Raw genomic sequence first — 24560 nt, forward strand, 5'->3', positions numbered from 1 at the left:
GTATTCTGCAGTGGTGAGTGAGGGACCAGCCCAAAGAACCCAGGCATTTTGTTAACTGAGCGAGGACTGTAGAGGAGGCTGAAGTCAATTATCACTGCAAGGAGATACAGGCACGGGAGGCCAACGTGTCAGAAATGGAGAAGCCATCAGCTTGGGCATTTGCAGACAGACAGGAATGGTAGGATCTAGAAGGAGATGGAGGCCATTCATGGCCCTGAAGTCCTCTGTGAATGAGGCAAATAAAGTTTTCCATGTCTGGGTTATAAGCCATCCTCCCTTGGTGACATGAATCAAGAAGTATTTTATTGTGCTCATGGATTCTGTGGGCCGGGTCCTCATGGAAGGTGTTGAGGGGGGAGGAGGGGTATACCAGGTTGGGGTGGCCCAGTGGGGTGGGACCTGTGTGAGGGGGACTGGAAGTCTCTGGAGGCTTCCTCCCTGTGGCCCAGTGGGGAGGGGAGCCTTCAAGCTGGGCTCTGCTGGGCTCTTCATGGAGACCCTGCATGTGGTCTGCCTGTGAGTCTCTGCATGTGGCTTCCTCACAGCCTGGTGGCCTTGGGGTGAGTGAACTTTCTCATGGTGGCTCAGAGCTCCAGGGTGGAGGATTTGCAGTGGGCCAGGCAACAGCTGTGTGACCCTTTATGACGTCACCTCCCAAGTCACATAGTGTCCCTTCTACTGTCTCCAGCCCATCAGAGGTCCAAAGGGAGGGATGAAGACCCTAACTGTCAGGGTCATGGTCACTGTCTGTGCTGTTGGTATGTTAGCCTTTCTGAACTGCAGCTCTTGGAATGGTAGAAGGGGACAGGATGCAGACAAGGCTGTAGTGATTCTGCTCTAACGAGAAACTTTTGTACTCTTGGAAAGTTCCACAAGACATTATACTCAGAGTCTTCTAGTCCAGGTGTCCCAGGCCAGAGTATGGTAGCTTCCAGAGATTCCCAGTCCCCTTCCTGCTGGTCTTGCTCTGAGGCTTAGATTTCTTTTGGACTTTGAGAGAGAGCAATTGTTTTTTTTTTTAATTTAATTTTATTTTATTTGAGAACATACTGTACAGAGGGGCTACAATTACATGGGCAGGATAATGCAATTGTAAAAGTACCTGTATTCATTTTGTTTTGCATGTCTAGGAGTGATAGGTGCTTAAAATTTTAATACATGTAGATATTTAAGTACATAAAACATAAAAGTGACAGCTGGCATACAGCATTAGAGTGGAGGGGATTTTGTTTTAGCTTGTTTGGGGTGGTATTTGAAATAGAACACCTTAAAAATTATTTTGATTCAACATGTCAGCTTATGAGTTCAATGGCTCTTGATCAATGTCACCCCTCCCATTGCTCTCCCACATCTTTCCCAGCTGCATCTACATCCTGCCCACATGTGGTTCCATTTTCACATATATATATATTGAATATAATGATTGTATTTGCCCACCCTTTCCTCTCTCCAGTCATCTGTCCCACCCTGAAATAGAATACCTTGATTTACAGGTGGTATTTTGGAATTGATGAAATCTAGTATACATCTTCCCATCAGTACATTAGAATTGTCCTGCTTCACAATTTTTAGTGATGAAAGGAAGCAAAGTTAAAGCATGTTGGAGACTTCAAGCTCAGAGTCCTCCAGTCCAGGTCTTCCAAGCCACAGTGATGTAGCTTCTAGAGATTTCCAGTCCCTTGCCTACTGGTACTGCCCTAATGCTAAGATTTCTATCCATCATGGTGGCCCTCTCCACCCTACTCTCCATGATGGTTTTTCTTTTTGAACTGGTAAGTACAATAAAATGATCAAGATTTTTATATTACTAAGGTTAAGTGCCTTGTAACCCAGAAATAGTTATCTGTACTATCCCTCATTCACACAGAATTTGACCAGTCTGCAGGCTCTCAGTGTTCCAGATCCTGCTATCATCTGGCTGGCTTCGATGTGCATTAGAATGTCCTCTCTGTTTACAACTGTCTGGACTTCCAGTTCATAGATGATATCATAGACAATATACACTGACATGTAACCTCAGCTACTTGCCAGCACCCTCTCTCAGTTAAAAGGAAAGCAAACAAACAAACCAGATTCCTTAGCTAGATCTGAGAGGGTCTGGGATGAGGGACAAGGAAGTCTCATGACATGTGTAAAGTTTCTCTGAGTGGCACTGGACACTGTCCATATGCAGGAAAATATACAGGGTTCTTGTTGCTCAAGTCTGGACTCTTCTGCTGTTGTCATTGCTGCCTCTGTACAGCACTGGGAGCCTCCAGCACCCAGCGCTCACAGGGGAGACTCTTCGGAACTTAGGCTAGAGCTCTAGATGTTTTTACAACATTTCAGGGCAGGGCCAAACTGACACTGGCGGAATGTGAAGTTGTTCAGTGAGTGGATAATTGAGCAGAGAGTGTTCAGAAAGCAGTGAGCCTTCATTCACTGTAGGCAGGATCAGCCCTAAGGAATTCTGCTTTGCAGATTGTGTGCAGTGTGCAGGCCAAGTGTGCTCAAGTTCCAGGCTCTGGCCTCACCCTTATTTCCTCAAGGAGGGAAAGCCGCCATAGGGATCTTGATGGCTCTATCTCTCCACTATGTTGGCTTGGGTTTGGTCTTGGGTGGCCCTCAGTCAGCTAAGGACTAGGAGCTACCTTCTCAGTCATTTGAGATGCTCACTGCAAGGAAGCCCTGGGCAGGAGGCTGGCTGCCTCTGCTGCCCACTCTCCCAGCATCACTGCTCAGAATGTCCTTTTGCTCTGCTGCCCCTAAGGGTGTTGTTTCTTCCATCATATGGATTGCCATAGATCATCCTTGTACTCTAGGAGCAGCTGACTTGTGTCAGTGTCACCCTGGGTAAACGGAACTGTCAATTAGGCTCATGCTGGCTGGGAAGGAAGAGAAGGAATGGTGACTGTGGGTCTTGGAGCAATGGCCTGGGCTACCTTCTCAGCTCTCAGCTTGGCTGGGGTGCAATGGACAGAGGGCTGGAGACAGAGGTGCAGGTCTCCCTGCCCTTCCTTCCCTGGAAGGAAGGAGTCCTCCAAATGTCCTGGGTAGCAGAGAAGCCAAAGAGTTTCTGTTTGGCAATCTGTAGGTTGTAGGCTCCTAGGTTTGAGTATGTCCAGAGAGCTGGTGGTAACACAACCTAGGCTTCCTTGCTTGGCTTCTCGGCTTTCTTCCTCTCCTTGGACATTTACTATTGTGGGAACATGAGCCCCAGCTTCATATCTCATAAGCAATTCAGCTACTGAGGAGGTCAGCTGCCCAGTGGAAATGAATTTCCCTTTTCTCCCCAGTCCAGAACTTCTGAGATGTCCTGAGCAGGTATTGGCCCTTTGTTCCTGGCACAGTCTGAGGTGTGTGACTCTACCTTAGGTATCAGGATGGGGCAGGGTAGGGGCATGAGCCCATCTGTGGCAAAACAACAATTGACCAAGATAGGCCTCACATTCCAAGCCTAATGTTAGGCAATGGAGTGGGACCACATGATCTAAAATATTGGCCAGCTCAAGCCAGGTGCTGGTGGCTCACAACTGTAATCCTAGCTACTCAGGAAGCTGAGATCTGAGGATCATGGTCGCCAGCCCGGGCAGCAAAGTCGGTGAGACTTTTTGTTGTTGTTGTTGGTCATAGGGCTTGAACTCTGGGCTTGGGCGCTGTCCCTGCACTCTTCAGCTCAAGGCGAGCACTCTGCTGCTTAAGCTACAGCGCCGCTTCCGGTTTTCTAGTGGTTTTTTGGAGATAAGAATCTCACGGACTTTCCTGCCTAGGCAGGCTTTGAACCGTGATCCTCAGATCTCAGCCTCCTGAGTAGCTAGGATTACAGGCATGAGCCACCGGCTCCCGGCTTCGATGAGACTCTTATCTCCAATAAAGCACCAGAAAACTGCAAGTGGCACTGTGGCTCAAGTAGTAGCACACTAGCCTTGAGCTGAAGAGATGAGGGACAGTGCCCAGACCCAGAGTTCAAACCCTACGACCGATTAAAAAAAATTTTTTTTGGTCTGCTCCTCTGGAAATGCTGAGACTCCAAAGAAGGTCAAATCAAACCATTGTGTCCATCACCAAGGAATGAAACACCAGGTGAAGGACCCACAGAGCAGCAGCTGAAACTGGGATCAGCATCTCATGCCAGTGTATCTAACATGGAGTGGCCATATGGACACATAGGCCCTGTCGTGGGGTTAGACTATGCAAATCTCAGCTCTGCAGAGCCATGGTTTTTCTCAGGTGACAAAGAACACAGAAGGAAGGAACCATTGGCCTCCTCCAGCTAAGTACTGAAGATTCAGTTCCCTGGGTATGGGGAGGGCTAGAGAAAAAGGGAAAGGACACATTCAGGAATGGAATATCCCATACAATGGAGACCAAGGATAGGCCATCCAATAGACAAGAAAATACAGAACTTTTCTTGACAAACATTAAGGGACAAAGACTAGGATGTTACAATTTCAAACACTAGGACAGTTCCATCTCTCCCCACAAAACATTGCACAAGACCCATCTGGCCCAGCTTCTGGGTGACAGATGGAGTCAGAGTTGGTAGGAGGAGGCCAGATCCACACTTAGCACCCATGTGATGCCAGGAGTTCCATCCTGGAAGTGGCAGCATTAATACCAAGAGACAGCAGAGTATCTTCCCAGGTGACAAACTCCCCAACTGGCAACAGGTTCTAAATCTTTTTATTAGAAACAAAAACTTGGCACATGCATTCAACTGTGTGGCACAGCTGTCCAATCTCCTGGATTTGTGTGGTCTGAGAGACCTGTTACATGGGTGGGAGGGACAGCAGAGGCCTGCGGGCTCCGAATTCCGAGGGAGGGATCAAGGACAGCACCCTGGAGGGAGGCCAGGAACACCGGCCTGGGAAGTTGTAGCACTGAGGGCAGTAGGTGACAGGGACGCACTCCTGGCTGGGCGGAAGACTGATCGGTGCGTTGTAGGGCAGCTGCCCACAGATGGCCGGCATGAGGCTGAAGTTGGAGCAGGTCCCCTGTGGGGAGAAGACACAAGGTCACAAATGCCACTGAAATTGGGCTCAGAGGGCTGCAGCTGTATGGCTCAGAGAGTCAGGTTGGAAACATCTGTGCCACAGGACAGGCCTGGGTATAGAACCCCCTCCGCCCTGGGTGCCACCCACACTGCTTCCTCGTTCCTTCCAGCTCCTAGTCCTCATCTTTGGAATCTGTGGGTGTGCCTTACCCAGAAGAAAGAATTTGCATTTATGATGAAGGATTTGGGTCTGAGGAAACGAGCTGGGAAGTTAGGTGGACAGCATCTGGTTCTGAGTGATGCATGGAAGAGGTCAAGAGGCAGGCGGAGGTCCCTGGAAGGCCTTTTGCTGCTAGCTGGGCAGATGCAGGAGGGGAAGGCTATGGCTGCAGCTCTAGGAGCCACAAGGAAAAGGACATGCAGCTCCCAGAGCCTGGGCAGGATTGTGGCCCTCGGAACACACATTCACAGGAGGTTCAATCTATGCTCAGGATGTTGATCTCTCTGACCTGGGCCACAGAGTGGTAAAAACACCAGATCAGTAAGGAAGTAGGCCAGATCTCATATTAGAAAGGAAGGGACTGGTTTCTCTCTACCTTTTCTCCTGACTCCAGACAGGTTGGGCAGCCCTTACACTCAGCAAAGCCATGCTGATAACAAGCTGATTCAGACACAGCCCCAGACCCATCAGAAGATGGACCAAGCCACAGCCCAGGTCTTACAGGAGAATCCAGTGTAGCCAAAACACAAACCCTAAGGTCTAACCATGCTCCAAAGCCAGAGTCTATGTTTAGAGCATGAGTAGCTAGGCACACGGGCCACTGACCACCCAGCAGTGAGCTCTCAGGGGATCTAGGACCTGAGTAGGGCAGCCTTTTGTGATTTGGTGGTAACCATGCTGTGGTCAATTGGATGATCCAGTGGAAGCCAAGCAGTGGGAAGACTGGCATGATTCAAGCTCAGTTCTATGAGTCCCAACCTCTATGACATGGGACAAATCACTCAGACGCTTTAGGCTTCAGCCACCTTCACTATAAGGGTACATTCCTGCTTAGCTTTGAACCATAGCTCCTGAAGATTCCCAACAAGGACAAAGGCAGTGGCATTTCTGCCCATAAGGAGGGGCACCGTCCTCACCTGGGTCCTGGATGGGTACCAGGTCAACGGCAGTGGCGGGCAGCTTGGAGCATCCAGACAGCACATGGGCATGTTGCTCTGCAAGGCAGACAAAGTCACATGGAATCAGCTCAGCATGGCTGCTGACTGCACAAGTGGAAGAAGACTGCACCTCCACAGGAGGAGCCAGCTGGCCCTGGAGAACTCAAAGGCTGAAGCCTTGTGTAACATGAGGCAGAGGCCTCCAGGAGGGACCTGAGGTGGGGCACAGGGCCTAGGCAGAGATCCTGGATTGGGAGTATGTGGGCTAAGGGCAGACACATAAGGAAAGGTAGGTAGAGGCACTCTGTCCTAATTAGAAGTAGGAGCCTGAGACCAGAGCAGAGAGAGGAGGAAGGCAGAGTGGAGGCAGAAGAGGCCCTGACTTAGTGGTGTGTCTTCCTGGCATGAGTGCTGCCGTTCAGGACCTACGTGGGGCCTGTCAAGTGTCACATACTGGCTGGGGAACAGAAGAGGTAGTGAGTGTCCACAACATGCTCTAGGCAGCCGTCTCTTCTTTTTCTGGAGGCTGAGCTTTTTTTGCTCCGATGTTGTCAGTAAGGAAAGGGGAAGGACAATGTTCCTAGAAGAACCAGCAGCTGCCATCAGGAAGCCATGGTACCTCCACAGACCTAGCCATGACTGAGGAAGAAGACAGCACCAGGAGGGCCCTCCACATCGGCAGCCTCCTAGGGCTGGTCCACCCCTGTCCAGGGTCTGTGGCTTGCTGCTTGGCCAGCTTCTCCTTCACCAAGATGGACCTAAAACCTCTTAGGAAGGAGGAGCAGGGTCCTCAGACTAAATTGCTTTGTGGACCTTCCAAGCTCAGCTCCTGCACAGGGAAGTTGTAATAACCTTAGGCTCTCCTCTCGCCTGTAGCTCTTTTTGTCTCATCTCCACAGGTAAACAGCATATTGGGCCAGTGCTTTTCCTCAATGGATGAAGATGCTGTGGCTAGCATTGGCCAGGCCACTGGAATGTCCTGTTTTTATGGTAGGCCTAGATGGCTAAGGACTGGTCCTCCTCCTCTTTCTCCTTCTCCTCCTCCTCCTCCTCCTCCTCCTCCTCCTCCTCATTATTACTTTACAATCCCTGACCTCACAAGCCAATGTGTGGCCTGATGTGATTTCCCTCATCTGCCTTTAGGCCTAGTTTGACATCAAAACCTCTCTTTGGACTGATGACAGTGAGTCTGAAGATCTTGGATTGGCTAGATGGGGCTACCAGCAGCCATATCCAGAATACTGGGTACTGAAAAGGTATCTGTGGTACAGAGACAGGCTAGGTGAGATGGGCTGACACCTTATGCTTGCTGCTTGGCCATCACAGTAGGACAGGCTTGTGATTGTCCTCCAGCATGGATTCCCCTGCTCTGGCTTCCTCCTGGGCTTGGGGCTGTCTCCTGACTGGGTTCCACTATCTTCCTGAGCCCCTACAGGAGGCACAGCACCTTACCTCCAGGGCTGCGCTATCACATATGCCACGGCACGCACAGCAGCAGACAATCACAGTTGGACACACGTTCACAGTGGGTGGTGGTGGAGGAGGCGGTGGAGGATGCTTCTTCTTTAGCTAGGAAGAGACAAAAGTACCAGGCTAGATCCTTAACTGCAGCACAGGGTAGAAAGGATGGCTGTCCCTTCATTTCTCTGGCACTAAGTTAATGTTCTAAATGGAACAAGCTTTGAGCAGTTCTCCACAGTCCTCCGTGAAGAATAGCCGATTACTCTGGTAGGGTTTTGTTTTGTTTTGTTTTTGTTTTGTGCTGATACTGGGGCTTGAACTCATGGCTGGCCTGGCCTTTTTCCCCTTCACTCTACTTAAGTGATAACTCCACTTCCAGATTTTTGCTGGTTAATTGGATATAAGAGTCTATGAACATCTTTGCTTGGGCTGGCTTTGAATCACAATCTTCATATACCAACTTCTTGAGTAGCTAGGATCACAGGCTTAAGCTATTCCTTTGTTTGATAATGTAGCATTCTCAACCTGCCTCCAACACATTTCTGTGCCACCAGCTTTTCCAGGCAGCCTGTGTTGGCAGGGTATTGGCTTGGAGGCCAGGCAATGAGCTAGCACTGATGATGACTAGCCTCTTCACCCGATTCTGCCTCCCAGGATCAGCCTCTAAGGTGACTCTGCAGCTGGCACAGGTCTTCCTTGAATGGGGTGCTGGTTTCCCTCTTTCCCCAATCTGGGTCCTCACTGACCAAAACACTTACTACCTCTTCCGGTCCCCAACCCAGGTGAGTCATGGTTGCTCATGTACGTTGGCTCCTGTGTTCACCTGGGGCCAGCCTTCAATCTACTGAATATGCCTACCTCTCCTCAGGCCTGTAGTATTTAAGACCCACCCAAGCCAAGCACTTGGCCCTTCCAGGATCCCAGGGATCATGACAAACTAATAGAGAAAGATAGACACCCAGAGCCCAGAGATGGAGGACCCCAGACATGAGGCTCTGTTTCAGGAACCTGGCCATGTCCTGTGCATCTCCTAGAGTTCTATGTATCCAGTGAAAGGCCACTGATTCAGTGGAGATGTGTGGAAATGGAGCCCACAGCACCAAGGCTGTCACCAGGCCCCAGTGGGGAGCTGCAGGAAGCCTAGGTAGAGGACGGCTTTGTTGAGTGATAGCACTGTGAGAGGCTAGCCCCCATACACATCCTTAACCCTCTGTCCCTTCTTCTTTTCCCAGGCAGGCGGAACATGCTGAGCATTGGGTTTACAATGCCTGTTTCACCATCATTGGCCTCCACAAACCTGTGATGTCAGGGCCCCCAGCAGGACTCACCTTCGTGGGTGGCGGTATTGGTACTGGAGGCTCCTTGACAGGCTGGAATGAGAAACACACAGGATGGGCTGGGTAATGGGGTGAGCTGTGCCTCAGCCCTACACAAGGAGGTCCTGTCTGACCCTATGCCTACAGTGATGGGACCAGCAGGCTGCACCCAACTCCAGGAAGCGCTGAGCTTCCCTGTAGGGGCTGGAGTATGAGGATCACAGTGAGGGCCCTTAAGAGGTCCAGCTACCTCGGTGCTGCTGCCTTGCCCACCCGGATTGCAGCACACCTCTCCCTTCTCTCCCCTCCCCCCTGCCTGCCTCTCTTCCTCTGGGAAAACCTTGCTGTCCTGGGCCCTGGGGATGGTTCCCTAGCTTTCTCTGCTGTCTACTCTTCCGGGCAGAGATAAGCTCTGTCTATGCTGGCTGCTGTTCAATCTTTCCCCCTACTTGTTCATTCTTCTCTCTTCCTGCAACCCTCTGGTTGCAGGAAGCTCATCAGCATCTCTGCCTTCTCTCAGGGTTCAGTTCTGCCCCAGGTTCTCAGCCCTGCTTTATTTACCCAGGGCCCTGGATGCATGCTAGAAGGGGGTTGGCATTTCACCCCTATGCACTGAACAGGTGGCTGAATGTGAGCTTCCTGGAAGCAGGAATGCACAACTTCCCAAGTGCCCTCCTAGGTCCAGTGCATGAATGTTCACAGTGGTGTTCAGTAGTGTCTGGGAGCATCTGGCAGAGATACGTGCTGGTGGTAACAGAGTGGTTGTCACAGAAGTCACTCATATGGCTGGTACCATAGCATTTGGGGAAATCTGTCTTGTTGGGGAGCTCTGTCCTCTTACCCTTGGGTTCTTGTCCATCTGAGGCCTACAAAGGTCCAGCTATTGTGTCCCAGTCTACTCTCAGGATGCTGTGGCGGCCTGGATCCTGAGCCCACTCATCCAAGGCCAACATCCTGTACAACCTGGGCAGAGCCCTGGTATCAGGGAATGTAAAGGGCAGATTCCATACCCTTGCTGGTCATTTGCTGACCTTGGAGGTGATGGGAACCGGCCACAGACTGGGTCAGGAGGAGCCCCATGCTGTGTCCCTGGTACCGAGGGCTAGATTCTGGGGTTGTTCAGGTGGAGAGCACTCACCGGTGGGCAACACAGTTGTCGGAGACAGCCAAGTAATAATACAGCCAACAGCAGCGCCATGCCAATGGGGATGAAAACAAAATTGCTGATCATGGGCGTTTGTGGTGTGACCTGTGGAATGGTGGTGATGGTGGGTTCTACAGCCTCAGGAAGTGGAATTAAAATTGGTGTTGTAGTCGTCGTAGGAGTTATAGTTGTGGTAGTTGTCATTAGCTCTGTCGTTGTAGTTGTAGCTGTAGTAGTTGTTGTTGTGGTCGTCGGCGTGGTTGTAGTTGTAGTTGTTGTAGTTGTAGTTGTAGTAGTTGTAGTAGTAGTTGTAGTAGTTGTTTTAGTTTTTGGTCTTGGCCTGGTAGGTTTTGTTCTGATGGTAGTTGTGAGAGTTCTATCCTGGAAGAGCAAGAAGCTACCATTCTATCCCTCCCCTGAGGCAACAGCATCAGAAGAGGCCTGGGAGACACTAGAAGTTCTGTTCCCAGGTGTCCATCACCTTCCATCCCATGTCTCCTCCCTTTCCTCCACGGGGGATGTGGGGATTCTGATCTGCATGCACACAGCACACACCTTAATGGTGGGAAGGCCCAGAATGCTCTGTGTTCTGGCAACACCAGTCCATCAGCCTTACTGACAATGCAGAGTTGTGTGGGAAGCATAAAAAGATTTGAGTGACCAGTAGTAGAAAGTAGGAACTGGGGCCCACAGAATTCCAAAAGCTCCAAAAGATTTCAGGTGGAGAAATCTAGGCCCATCTCTTTCATTCTCTTTCTGTTTGTGATTGTAGCCTTGGGCCCACCACTCGCCTCCCTGAGCCTCAGCTGCACACCTGCCTAAAATCATGGGGAGCCCTTCCCTGTGGGCACACGGGAGCTCAGAGTTAAGAGACAGTTCTAGCACTGGTTGGGTCATGTGGGACTTAAAAAGTGGGACAGCTCTCCTGCTGTCATCTTCAGTTACGGGCTCAGGTGCCCTGTGGCAGGCAGCTGGCCCAGCCCTCCTCAGTGAAGCCTTACTGAAGAGGAGGCCACAGAGGGACAGAGGAGAAGCAGCTTGGCTGAAAGGAGGGCAATATGGAGGATGCTAGTGTAATCACAGGCTGAGCTGCCATCCTGCTCTGCTCTGTGTGCTTTCCTAACAGCCCCAGGACAGCTCCTGGGGTAGATCCTAATGAGCACCCATGTGAGTGGGACCTACTGATTGCTGCATGGCTGGGTGTGAAGGGATGAGCCAGACAGCCAGCCAGACCCAGAGTGTACCGCCACCTCTGTGGGGTCCTCATGTGCTGAGAGAACCAAACGGTGATGCAAAGAGGACACAGACCTCCTCTCTCCCAGGCACACCCTCCAGCCATGTTGCATTGGGCTAGGGTACAGAGATGGCGTGAAGCTGGGGAAGTGGTCCCTGGGGACCAGGCATCCTCCTCCCCAGGGAGCAGAGCCAGCCACAAGAGTCCCTGACAGATTCCCCTGACAGCAGGAAGGGAGGGCTGCAGGTGAGAAGGGCCTAGGGGCACTAGGGAGGGAGGGAAGGGGGAAGGAGGGAAGGAGAAAGGGATGTCTGAGGACAAGGCAAATGGCAGAGGTTTCACCAATACTAGGCTAGGGGATGGGTCCAAAGTAAAGATTGAGACCACTTGTTTCACTTGTGGCTGGGGCACTGAGTCACTGGCACACACTCTGACTGCAGCTGGGGGAGCCCTCTTATTCCTGTTCCTGGCATGCTCATATGGAGGAGCCAGTGTCAGGACATCCTGGACTGTTCCCTGCTACACAGCCTCGCTGTGCCCCATTGACCCAGTGGGAATTGGGATGAGCCATTCCGGTGCTCTATGTCCCTGCTGTACATGGGACAGGCCTGGAATCCTCTGCCTTTTGATCCTCCCTGGCTCAGTCCAGCCAGGGGACCACAGCCCCAAACCCTTACTCACACAGCTTCTAGTGGCCACATACACGTTTTGACCCACGTAGCTACGCCCCTTGTTCAAGCTGACTTGAATAAAGACTGCTCTAAGAAAAACAAACACAGACGTTGAGGAGAGGTCTAAAGAAACAGGTCTTTTGTCAAGGTTCAAAGCCTAGCCTTTAGCTTTCCTCATGGTATCAAGAAAATCTACATTCCAAGGCAGTAGAAAGCTAACACTTCATCCCCATGCAGAGGGAAGTCAGCCTCTGCAAGGATGCAATGGGCTGACCATGAGCAACCTTGTAGGAGAGAATGCCATGATGGCCAAGGGTCAGCCATCAGGAGATCTGCACAATATCCCATTCATGATGGCTATTACAGAGTTTGCTGTCTTAGCTCTGAAAGGGGACCTGGAGCAATATGACCCCTGTTGGGCCCATCATCTCCTTTGTCCCCCCTGGACACCATGGAGATGGTCCACAAGGACAGAGGGCAAATATCCTCTCCTCTGCCCCCCACAACATGTACTGCCTGGCAGAGGGACACACAATACTCTGTATACATACTACTGGACATTGACCCTTGATATCCTCCCTTCAGCCTCCAATACAAGCACTTACCTTCCAACATCCTCTGAGTATGGGGTAGGACAAAAGATCATGGTAGGAGTGTAGTTGACAGCCTTCTCAGCTAAAAGAAAGACGGGGATTGTACTTGTGATCATGCATGTCCACTTGTATCACCCTTTATGCTAGCAGGGCTGACACTGTCCAATAACCAGCCCCTCCTCCTTGCCTTCTGGTACTGATACCTGATAAGGCTCATCTTTTGGCCTTACCAGCCCAAGACAGAGTCATGGTATTCAAAAGGATGGGCAGTAAGTATTCTGGGCTCATAAGCTTTTAACTTGTCAGGAGCTAACAGGAACAGAGGATAAAACAGAACACAAAGACCAGCACAAAGAATAACATGCAAGATATTAGCAGAGTAATGAGATGAAGGGACAAGAAACGCATGGATCTGGATGGCTGCCTACGTGTGGGTGATTTTGTGGCTCTTTGGAGAGATACAAGTTCTCGTGGAAAGAACCTGGAATCTTCACACATTCAATGATGCCATGCCTGGAAGCTGCTGGAAAAGCTCTGTGGTGAGGGTCTCAGGCAACCACACAGTGTGGGTTGGGCAACACTGCAAGTGGATAATGAGTATGATTCTTAGTATGTAGTATCTATTAGGAGCAGTTCTCTCTGAGATTTGAACTGAGACCAACTGAGTGATCTAAGGGAAGAGTGTTCTGGGCTATGGGAATTGTATGTCCTAAGTTCCCAAGACAGAAACTGTTAAGCTTGTTAATAAAGGGAGTAATGTGGTCAATCAGTAACTGGTAGGAGGGTATGGGCCTTGGATAAGGTTTGAGTTTTGTTTTAAGTCAGGTAGAATTCTGGGAGGTTACAAAGACTCTGGACTAGTTTTGACAAAAAGACAATAGGACTTGTTGGAGGGGGGTGGTAGGGTGGGGATAAGGTTGAAAAAAACCAAGAGTAACATTTAGGATTTATCCAATAGAACTGAATAGATGGTGGTGGAGCTGTTAATGGAGATGAGAAGCCTCAACAGGAAATAGAGATATTTGGTAACATGTCTTCTTCCACCTCCCCCCTTACTCCTTTCTTCCCCTCTGCAGGCCTCACAGAGCTCATAGCTCCTGTGAGAGCAGCTAGATTCACAGACACTCCAAGGGTCCACCTCCCTTGGAGAAGAACTCAGTTTTTGGCTTGCTTTTTAGTTTTTATAAAAGCAGGCTTACTATCTTATTTTGAAATATTCTACAATTTTTTACAGCACAGGATTCTATGCGTGTGAGAGCCATAGGTCAAAATTCAAGGAGGGAAATTAGCCTCACTCCCTAACCTTTCTGGGTCTCTCTGAGGTCTTGTCTGTCTTGGGCTATTGCTAGGCCCTGGTGTGTACCATGAGGAATAAATCTGGGATTGCCATCAGTGTCTACATCAAACCCAACTTCTTATAAAAATAGTATTCAAGTAAAATTAGCCTTATTATATGATAATTTTGAGAGTGTTAACAATTGGTTTGGGGACTACAGGAAAAGTTATGAGTCTTTATTTTTGTCTGTGTATTTCACTGCCTTTTCTCATGTCCATCACTGTATAATTAACATTAATTGCTAATTTTGTATAATTTATAACATTAATTCATGGTGAAATTTATTCTAAAAACATAATTCAAAATTTAAAAGTATTATTTTAGAATGACAACTATGTGTTCTCTATAAAGTAATTTCTATAGCTTTTCCTTTTTCTATCCTATCTCAGGACTGGTAGTAACAATGCATTTCATCACTACATAGACTGATTTAATGGAAATACCATCCAGTGATTTCTAAAGCTTATTATTCTGATGATGGGCACAACATGGCTTGGCTGGTCTTTATGAAAATTTAAACAGGACAAGCACTGGGATTTCTGCTTCCAAGGTTAGGTGTGAAGTAGCCTGAATTCCAAGGCCCAAGCCTGGCATTTGGCACCCTTTGTCAGCCCATGGTAAATATAGTATTCACCCTCCTTTCAAAGTAGAGTCCTTGTGGCCCTAGCCTGACTCAAAGTACTTGGGGGTGTGGCCTGTCCCACAAGGAGACCTATGAGTTGGGCCTTCACCTTAGAAAGGCAGGAAACTGAAGATAGGGTAAGTCAGGGGCTACTTCAGGGACAAGCCAGCACCAAACTTAGTCCAATGAGGAGCAATACTTGCTCCAAGATGCTCTTGGGTGGGGGTGGGAGGCTGGAGTTTTCCTTCCCACTTTGCTAGAGAAGGAGGTGGCCAGGCATTACAACCAGGTTCCTCTTTTCATTGGGGCACACCTCAAAGGCACCAAAGGGGTTTACTTACTTTTGAAAACATATCCCGGGAAATTGTATCTGCAAATAATATTTTCCAAACTCCCAGCAAACTCAAAGCCACGTCCCTGAAGAGTCATGATGTCACCTCCTATGAGGATGATATTCAGATCAGGGAAGGAGCAGCAGGTGTTTGTTCTCTGTGATCTCATCATTCATGGCTGTCTAGTCCCAAATTGAACCACTAGGAGGCCCTACAAGGTATTAGCCATGTCTGAGCCTTCTGTGTACCCTGCTCCGAGCCCCCCAAGTCCTGGTCAAAGCCTCATCAGATGTCGACTCATACCGAGGGTACCCTCCACCACGGAGTTTCTCATAGTGAAAACACTGTGCATGGGTGCTGGGGTCACTGAGCATGCGCAGCATCACCTTCATGGTTGCCATGCCTGTGGCAGTGAAGGCCCAAGAAGCAAGGCTTGACACCAAAAGCTGGGAGGTACCTGGCCCTGGCCAGTCAAGGTCCCCAAAGGAGAAGTCCTGTTTTACTAAACAAGGACAACTTCTAATCCACCCAAGGGGCCAGCAATGTCTTCCTTCCACCCAAATGACACATCATGGTCCCCAAGGCCAACAGCATACAAGGCGAGTCATGTACTTGTACAGCCTGGGAGCCCCAAGCCAAGGACCAGGATAAACATATCAGGACCAGCTTCCAGATGCAAGGCCGGGCACTACACCCACCAATCTCTACGTATCCCTACAATCCTGATCTGCAATCTACCAATCAGAGGCTACAATGAAATTTCCAGGGAGCGGTCCCAGTTCTCAGGCTGGCAGCAGAGATGATGTGAGCTTAGGTCTGTATCTCCACAATCATGACCATGGGACATCCCACAGAAGATACAAGGTCAGTACCCAGTTGCAGCATCAGCTGGGCTGTCCCCAGCAGGTAAAGGAAGCTGTGTGCTCCCTGATGCCCTCTTCCTCGTGGTGCAGCCTGTGAGCCAAATGGGACCCATTTGCAAGGACTTACTTCAGAGGTTTTAAACATACCATATTCTCACATTTCTACTGCATCACAATTCTTGTTGCAGTAAATAAGCAATAATTGTACTTCCACTGTTCTCGTATTACCTGAGACCCAGTGGTGGACATGGAGCGTTCACAAGCACATCCATCACCTCACATATGCGCATCCCTAGACAACTCTTCTGAAATACATACATGGCACACTTATCTGTGCTCTGACACTCATGCATTCAACACTACTTATACACATTGGAACATCTACCCAATTGACACATACTGCCTTCACACCACCCACACACCACCCACACACAATGGACACAAGACAACATCACCTGTACGTAGCACTCACACCCAATATATACTATATGTACTGTAACCCTATGCACAAGAAAATCCTGGCTCAAAGCAGATTCTGGTAGCTTAGCTAGTCTAAGACCCTATGTGAACAACAAACTAAAAATAAGAGACCTGGGACACAAAATCAGTGGTAGAGTGCTTGCCTCGCAAGTGTTAGAACCTGTGTGCAAACCACAGTACGAAAAAAATTAAAGAAACACAATAAAATGACTCAGAACATATTTTCATAACAACCATCCCAGCACCACACCCCACACCACCAACACACACACACACACACACACACACACACACACACACACACAGAGGCCTACATTTGTTTCTTTGTTTGCCTACAACAGACCTCCAGCTCTCACCTCCAATACACATTGTACGGTTCTGCACAGATATGAGTCGAGGACACAGCTTTGCTTGCATCTGGAAGGAAGAGAACAGTGGAGCCGGAAATGGCAGCATGCAGTTTCAGTGAGAAGCTGCCCAGACCAGCACAGGGCATCAACACTCACTATATTCACAGCTTCCTGCAGGTAACCCTCTGTATCCTTGGACCAAAATGTATTCTGTGGTACATCTGTAATTTGCACTAACTAAAGAAAGAGAAGGTAGCATGAGTTCCCCAGCCAATCGTCTAAAAGTGCAGCACACTTGCAGGGATGTGGAGCCGTTGGAGTGCTGTGCACCCTTCAGGCTTAGGGTCCAGGAAGTTCTCTCACTCCTTATATAGAAACGACCTATAGCCCAAGTTTCCAGAGCTGATGAAAAGACCACCCACTGGCAAGCCTGGGAAGTTTTTCTTGCAGAACTTTTGCATGGGGCCCCCCAGAGATCCTATCTCCCAAGTTACCTGATCTCTGCTAGAGAAGCCTATACCCACAGCGTAAATGACTGCCCCCAATTTCCGTGAATATTTAGCCTAGAAGAGCAGGAATGAAACAGAGATTATCCAAATATACAACCAAAGAAAAACGCTGCTGAGGACAGTTTGAACTTACTTCCCGCAGAGTAACCTTGAACTCAGGTTCTTGCATTTCATTCTGGATTACAATGACGATCGCGCTGTATGTGTGGAGACCTGCCGGATAGCAAAGAGTGCACTGGTCAGTGGTGCTGCAGGTGTGTGGCCTGCACAGGCTTGGGGTATGCCAGATCACAGCCCTGTCCACTGCAGGGGGAGGCAGTAGATGCTCTTCACACCTTGTGATCCTGGCTTAGGTACTCCAACACCACAGCATGATCAAGCAGAACCTCACAGTCATAAGATGACCTAGCTTAAGACCCTGATAATAGATGAAGAGACTGGGTGAACAGGCTCCTTCCCAATAGGTGGGATCAGTAAACGCAGACAGTAGAGTCTTTGACATGAGATAGCCCAGCCATTGGATACCAGTCCAGTCTAGCCAAGGGCAGAGGGTAACAACCTGAGTCTCTGCAGAGGGGACCAAATGAGGCAGATGGAGGGCAGGGCCTGCTCCAGCCACAGTATGCATGGCTATCCGCATGCCTGACCAGGGGCCCAGGAGGCAGGTGAGATGCAGGAAGATGAGGAAGGTCTAGCAGCCAGGGGGAAACTGAGCTGTGGTTTCCACACACTGGGTATTTGATCTGCTCAGGCCCGGCCACTTCCTCTTTTCTGTTCATCACATATCTGTAGGCTCTGGGCAGCCAGGGCCTCCTGTCCTTCTGAGAACCATCTTGGGGGCAGGGGTGCTTTGCCCACTGTAACAAAGTCAGCACCTGGCTCCAAGAGCAGAGTGGAAAAGGAAGCCAGGGGCACTTGTGCCCAGCCCTCTGCAGGGAGCCTTGGCTCTGAATCTTCCCCAGTCCCAGACCCTCAAAGGACACTTACCTAACCTTTTCAATCTTTCAATCTGTGTATTTGCCTGAAAGAAATGAAGAAATGTTGGGGAGACAGTGTCAAGAACCGTGTCACACTCTACCTTGTGAAGGAGATCACTGGTCTCACCTTGTAGAGTGCATGAAATGGGAGCAGGTACCCTGCAGGGATAGTGTACCTCAGTCTAGAAAGCCCATTTTGAATTTTTACTCTGAAAAACAAAACAAAAACAAGAAGGTTAAAGTGAGGGAGTCTGACAGTGTAGCATCCCAATGCACTGTGTGCAGATGTCTTTGACAAGAGAAGATGCCAGACAAGCAGTCCTGTCACCCCCATCTTGCATGGGGTCTTGGAAATGGGGCTTGTATCCTTCCATGAATCCCCTTATCACTGCATCAAGTCAGGAGAGGCAGGGGTAAACTTAGCAAGTCTCTCAGGATGTATGGCTTTCTCGGAAGCTAGTCTTATTTCAGGGCATTCAAGCCGCCCTAGGGGACCTCTTCAAAGTTCTTGCCTGGACCATCTCTTGGGAGAGCAGCGGCATCCTAGGATGTCCATCCATGAGTCAGGGACTCTCAGTGATGCTGGCATTCCTACTCCTAACCCTAATGCTGGGGCCACCCTCATTTAGAACCCTTCCATGGGTAGAGCTGAATTTGAAGAATGTCATCCTTCTGAGCCCATGCCAAGCTCCTACCCCTCCCCCACTGCCACCACCCCCCTGGCCTAACCCCCTCCCTCCCTCTACCTTACTATAGGAAACAGCCAATCTGCTTAAACAGACACAAGCCCCAGGACCTTGTGTGCCTCTGATCCAAAGGTGCCAAGAAGTGCTGGCCCATGAGGCAGGGACATGGCCTTTCAGGTGGTGTCAAAGCCCACAGGATGCATTGGGACAGCAGGGCTGGCTCTGGTGGCAGTATTAAGACAGAAGTGGCAGGGAGGGCTGGTGTCTAGGTTCTGACTAGTCTAAAGTGATGGGGTTGAAGTGGCCCAGCAAAGTGCTCCAGAGTGGACCCTGAAATGGCATATGCTGATGGGGGCAGAGAGATTCTACTATAAGCTGAGCTCTGATGGCTTCCACCAGAACCCATGTAGGACCTTCTATGAGCAGGTTGTTCAAGTCATGACTGGGAAGAGGCTAGGAAGCAGGGGCAGTACTGAGGGCTTTGTGGAGAGGCAGGGGACCCTGGCAGATGCTTCCTGATAATGATTAAGAGCAATTGAAAAGCCACTTCCAGAAACCCACTGGGGGCCAAAGCAGGGCCTGCCCAGCTCAATAAAACCCCTCTCAGAACAGCCAATGCCTCCCCTCTGACTAGCCTAGCCCTGGGTCTCTGCCAACATAGCCCATCCCCCATCCTCTCTGCCCATAGCAGCAAAGGTCTGACAAACCCAGCCGTCTCCTTTCACCAGTGAAGCCAGCACAGCCTCTTCCTCTCTGACCAGCTCAGACTCTCTCTGGCTGGCTTCTTCTTTTTGTTCTGATACCCATTCAGTTCTCCCAAGCCCAAGTGACAGGACATACCCACCCAGGTCATCTCTGAACCACATACCCTGCCCATCTCAACTCCTTGCTGCAGGACAGGGAACACATCCTCCATAGGCCCTCATGGTCCAGAGGGGTCTGCCTGGCTTCACTTCACTCCTTGGGCCTTACTTCTTTTGAATGCCATAATAAAGTCTCAGGGAAATATGCCCTCTCTGTCTCTCTCTGTCTCTGTCTCTTTCACACACACAGTCTTCAGTGTTCCTGCTCTGTGCTTCTCTCACTCTACATGGGGTCCAGACATTGCTTCTTCCTGAAACATGAGAAACTCTTCATCTTCTTGCCTCTGGGTCTTTAGGCCCAGATGGGACAACTCTGTCCCATGGCTTCTTCCACTTACCTTCCTACAACACCCAGCGGGCCCTAGAACTCAGGAATCCACCAGGATATCCCCTGCCTCCTGACAGAGCCTCCAGCCTTTCCACCTGCTCCCTAGCCTCTTCCCTTGTCCCAGGTCTCAGGGAAGTAAGTGACCTGCTGGTAGTGGGCCCCACACAGGTCAAGGTTCTGGTAGGATCCTGGTATTTGCTTCCCCAGGCACCTAGGACATGAAGATTGTCATATGCAGCTATCTGAATGAATTCAGAGTGAAGGAGTGGAGCATGGGGCAGAAGTGGGGGAATAGAACTACTGGAAATGCTGAGAACTTCAAGATCAACTCTGGAACTCAGTGTGGGCTCTGATGTGGTCCCTTCTAGCCCTCTCTGTGCATTTCTGGGAGCTCCATGGTCAGCAAGTTCTCAGTTGTATGGACACCTGGGATTCAAACCACTGCCTACCTGTTTGAGGTTATAGGTAAGATGATGTTGCCTTTGCAAGCAAAGGAAATGAAGGAAATGCGTAGCACAGGGCTGAGGAGGAAGCAGAAGTTGGTGAGACTAGAAGACACTGGCTCAGCATGATTTTTATCAGTAGTCACAGTGGGGAATAGACCCAAGGCCCCTACCCCAGTGTTGTACTTTGGGGGCTAATGTATGACAAGGGGTTGGATATATTTTGTAGAGAATGCCAAAGCCATGGGCAATGTGGGACTAGAGAGATTGCCAGAATGACTTGAATCCTAATGCTCCAATAACCAACAAACACACATGCACATATGTCAACACACACTCACCTATTCATAGTCACACACATACATGCATACCCCTACCAATGGACATACATGTATGCACACAGTCCCACAACTCAGAGACAAACATACATGGTATATACAGATACACAAGCTCTCTCTCTCTCTCCCCATCTCTCTCTCTCTCTCTCTCTCTCTCTCTCTCTCTCTCTCTCTCTCTCTCTCTCTCTCTCTCACACACACACACACACACACACACACACACACAGACCAACACCTAAGCTGAGCAATGAAGGGATTCCCTCTGTCTTCCACCAGAATTTCCTTCCCACCCAGCATCTTACTACTGATAGGCTCTCTGCTTTTCTAAGCTCTTTTCCTCTTCCCATCCCCTCCTCCCCATTCCATCTCAGAGAAATGACTCCTTCTTGGCAATCCCAGACAAATGCCTCATCTACTCTCTGCTTCCTACTCTTGCCCATGATCCTCAGACCTCTAGGTGAATTGTTACCCACTATCTTGGCAGAACTCCCCACTGCCCCCCCCCACCCTTGTTCTTGACTTAAGTTGCCCATACTTATCAGAGTTTTCTTCTGGGAGAATAATCTTGATCTTGTCCTTGTTGCCCAAGAAACCTCTATGGCTTTCAGTGGGCAGTCCAAACTCCTTGGCCTGGCATGATGAGTTCCTATGATTATAGGCCCCAGTGGACCTGTGGCCTCTCTTCCCATCCCTTACCTGAGTTACCTTCACTCCACAGCCTGAACAGACACACACTCATTAGAGGTCACCCTGGAGGTTGATGTGATCTTGTGTCTACTTCATTTTGAAGACCAAGTTCACATTCCCCTGTTGTCTTGGATGTGAACCTGTCATCTACAGTTTCTTCCATTTCCCTGTCCTTTCTTTTAGTCCTTAGCAGGCCCTGACAAGCTATGAGTTGCTTACTGATTAGTGGTGTCCCTGTCTTGGTATAAATCCTAGTCAGGCAGGTCCTGTACTTCAGTACAGGATGATTCCCTGGTCAATGCCCCTGCTCCCAGGCAGAGCAGCCAAGGTGTGGAGACTGCATGGGAGCGGTGTTCACTACCTCCTTTCCTACCCTGCCCTGCCCTGTCCTGCATGCCTCCTGGGCTCTGTTCTCCCATGCAGGGGATCCCATGCCCACTTATCTAGTGGAAGCTGCCCTTTCCTGGCTAAGGGGACCATTCCTACAGCAGAGAGGGGTGTGCAGCGTGTTGAAGCCATACTTTTTTCTAAACCTTGCCACTATGTCCACCGCAAACTTGTACACAAACTTCCATTGTTTTTGCACGTGGATTCCCCTGAAGAAAAGAAAACACAAGGACTCAGAGGGAGGTAGACTCTTAAAAAGGAGCCTCCAGGAGGCTTACCACCTTTGCTCCCCTGCCGACTCTCTGAGCATAATACATGACCCTGGGAGCCAATTTCATCAAGTCTGCTATGGGTACAGGAAGACAAAGAGCCACTCTGCTAAGATGGAGGACTTCCTATGATTAGGGACATCATGGCTAACCATGATGTGGCTGGTTGGGCTAACAAGGGCTCCATCAAATTGAAAATTTGGAGGATGGGGTTGGAATGACCCCTGGTCTACCCACCCCCAGCCCTGTTTGTGTGTGTGTGTGTGTGTGTGTGTGTGTGTGTGTGTGTGTGTGTGTGTGCGTGTGCGTGCACGCAGAATCTCAGTCCTTTGCCACTTGAATGCTACTGAAAAATTCCAAAGAGGGACCCCAGCTAGGCCTGGCATTCCTCTGCTTGACTATTGGGTTCTTGGAGCATCTGACCTCCCCATCAGGTGAGAAGCCTTTTGCAAGCCTATGCCCTGCACCTGTGCCCATGACACCTAGTTTGCTCTTTCCATATTTCCCAGTTATCACATGGGCAGATATAGTCAGTCATTCCACATACTTCCCTGCCTGGTCTGGCTTCAAACTGTGATCCTTCGATCTCAGACTCTTGAAGCTAAGATTACAAGTGTTGAGCCACTGGCACTGAGCTAAGAATCCTCACATTTTCCTATATCCCAGGGACAAATGGATCTGTAGATCATTTGGAGACAAGAAATATTAAAGGTAGGGAGCAGAGGTGAGGATCAAGGGCTCCCTTGTTCAATCCACACCTGGGGATGGTAAGAGTGAATCTGAGGTGAAGTTATGACATTGGGTCCATCACTGGACCTGTGCTCTTAATGTGTTTCATAGGTTGTATGATCCAGACACATAGCTTGCAGCCTCTACCCCTCCCCTCTAATTGTGACTAGGAGTTCTACATATGGGCCCAAATTCTCCCCTCAAATCTTCACTGTGCTCATGAATGTGACTCTCTGATAGACACGCTTACGTGTGGTGATTGGCACATGAGAACACACACACTTCTCCATTCTACTCTACTGCCTTGCTAAGATGTTTCTAAAGCTGCACAGAGACAAGGCACAAGGTCAGTACTACATTACACTTCAAGTGTCAAAAAGAATATTCATGGAGACATGGGTCTCAGGTGTTCTACATGTGTGTTTTCCACTCAGATCCACCCCATGATAGAAGCTCATTCATATTCCTCAGAATACCAAGGCTCTGAAATCAGTTTTGAGAATATTCATATCCAGCCAGGTTGTACGTGGCACTTTGCATACCAGTTGTCCAACATTCACTGGATGAGTAAGCTTATACTCTGAAGACCAATAAAGAGCCAAAAGATGTATCCTGGGCAGCTCTCAGACTCATGTGCAAGATATGTCCTTTCCTAGCTCATGGTGAAGTTTTCCTCTCATTTACCTTCAGCTTTGTCCCCTGGTGAAGACTTCCCCAGTACAAGCTGGGGGGTCCCTTCTACTCAGATGCTAGACTGGGGTTCGGTTTGATATGGGAGTGAGTGTGTCTGGGTCTAGAACACAGAACGTGAGCAGTGCCCACTATCAGACAAGAACAGTAGTCACCAGACTCGTGAGAACACCTCAAGGATTAAAGGCTGACACAAATATCCCAGTGATGTCACCACACTGGTGACCAAACCTCAGGAAGACTCAAACTATGCTCTTTCCTTTTCGTGATCAGGTCACAGAAAATGGGGGAGCTGCCAGCAGAGGCCGCCAGGCTACCAGCCCAGGGCTCCCTGGGGTGAGTGTCTCACATGGCTCAGATGGCAGCTGCTAGTGCTCAGCTGGCTGAAGGCCACCCCGGACCAGTCCCAGGTCAGTGTGCCGGAGAGGCAGAGCCATCCACAGCCAAAGTTGGCTTCTTTGCCTTTAGAAAATAAGTCAGGGCAAAGGCCTGGACCTGGAGCCTGAGCACGTTGGGCCCTGCTAATCTACAATGTGGAGGCCCTTGGACCTGGTCCTGCAAGCAACGAATGGGTTCCACCTAGAGGGAAAGAATTGCTGGGCCACTCACTTGTCCAGAGCAAGGTAGATGTCAGGGTTGGTATTACATTCTTCAAAGCGTTGCCTTCGTTGCCTCTGATGTATTGGTCTCTGGTCTTCGATGCCGTAAAAACTTTTAGAGTCCAGGTCTAGATGCCTGAAGTCTTCCCAATAAGCATCTGAGTACTGCAGGCTCCATGTGCTGTCCAGGGATATGGATATCAGTAGCAACAGCATGAACAGCACAGACTTATGCACACAGGGGCAGGAACCCTGCATTTTACTCACAGTCCCTGGGATGGCTTTATTCTTGCATGCTAGCAAGAGACCATGCATCAACCACCTTTGAACCTTCTTCTCCTCGGCTCCCACCTATCCCCAGGGGACATAGACCTCTGTGGCCTATCACCAGGATTCCAGAAGCCTTCCACTAAATTCCTGCTCAGAGAAAAGCCAGTGGAGGAAGAAGTTAGCTCTAGGAAGTCCTGCTTCCTAGAGCATCTAAATAGCCCTTGCCCCCACACCAAGCCAAATGACCTTGGGA

At 49.6% G+C, this 24560-nt stretch overlaps 1 protein-coding gene across 1 annotated transcript; it reads right to left on the reverse strand.

Annotated features, from left to right (window-relative positions):
* Window positions 1-4689: 4689 nt before the first annotated feature.
* LOC138825713 (anthrax toxin receptor-like) lies at window positions 4690-24509 on the reverse strand. Its single transcript, XM_070020388.1, has 17 exons — window positions 24048-24509; window positions 21885-21959; window positions 20345-20416; window positions 18146-18227; window positions 18029-18062; window positions 17175-17254; window positions 17027-17095; window positions 16689-16769; window positions 16539-16599; window positions 14849-14947; window positions 12562-12631; window positions 11967-12045; window positions 10046-10432; window positions 8920-8961; window positions 7583-7699; window positions 6110-6187; window positions 4690-4973 (listed from the first exon to the last, which is right to left on the reverse strand). The coding sequence occupies exons 1-17, from the start codon at window positions 24350-24352 to the stop codon at window positions 4749-4751; spliced, it is 1956 nt and encodes a 651-aa protein (XP_069876489.1). The 5' UTR covers window positions 24353-24509; the 3' UTR covers window positions 4690-4748.
* Between the last annotated feature and the right edge of the window lie 51 nt (window positions 24510-24560).

The sequence above is a fragment of the Dipodomys merriami genome, unplaced genomic scaffold (assembly GCF_024711535.1).
Source record: "Dipodomys merriami isolate MVZ:Mamm:240054 unplaced genomic scaffold, mDipMer1.0.p SCAF_14, whole genome shotgun sequence".
Classification (NCBI taxonomy): domain Eukaryota; kingdom Metazoa; phylum Chordata; class Mammalia; order Rodentia; family Heteromyidae; genus Dipodomys; species Dipodomys merriami.

Bases quoted from the DNA above. Each gene is read 5' to 3' on its own strand.
- LOC138825713 (XM_070020388.1), bottom strand. From the start codon at position 24,352: ATGCATGGTCTCTTGCTAGCATGCAAGAATAAAGCCATCCCAGGGACT. The intron at 14,948-16,538 runs GTGAGAGCTGGA...TCATCCTCATAG, and splicing joins CCGTACAATGTGTATTGGAG to GAGGTGACATCATGACTCTT. The intron at 12,632-14,848 runs GTAAGTAAACCC...TCTTTCTTTTAG, and splicing joins CCCGGGATATGTTTTCAAAA to CTGAGAAGGCTGTCAACTAC.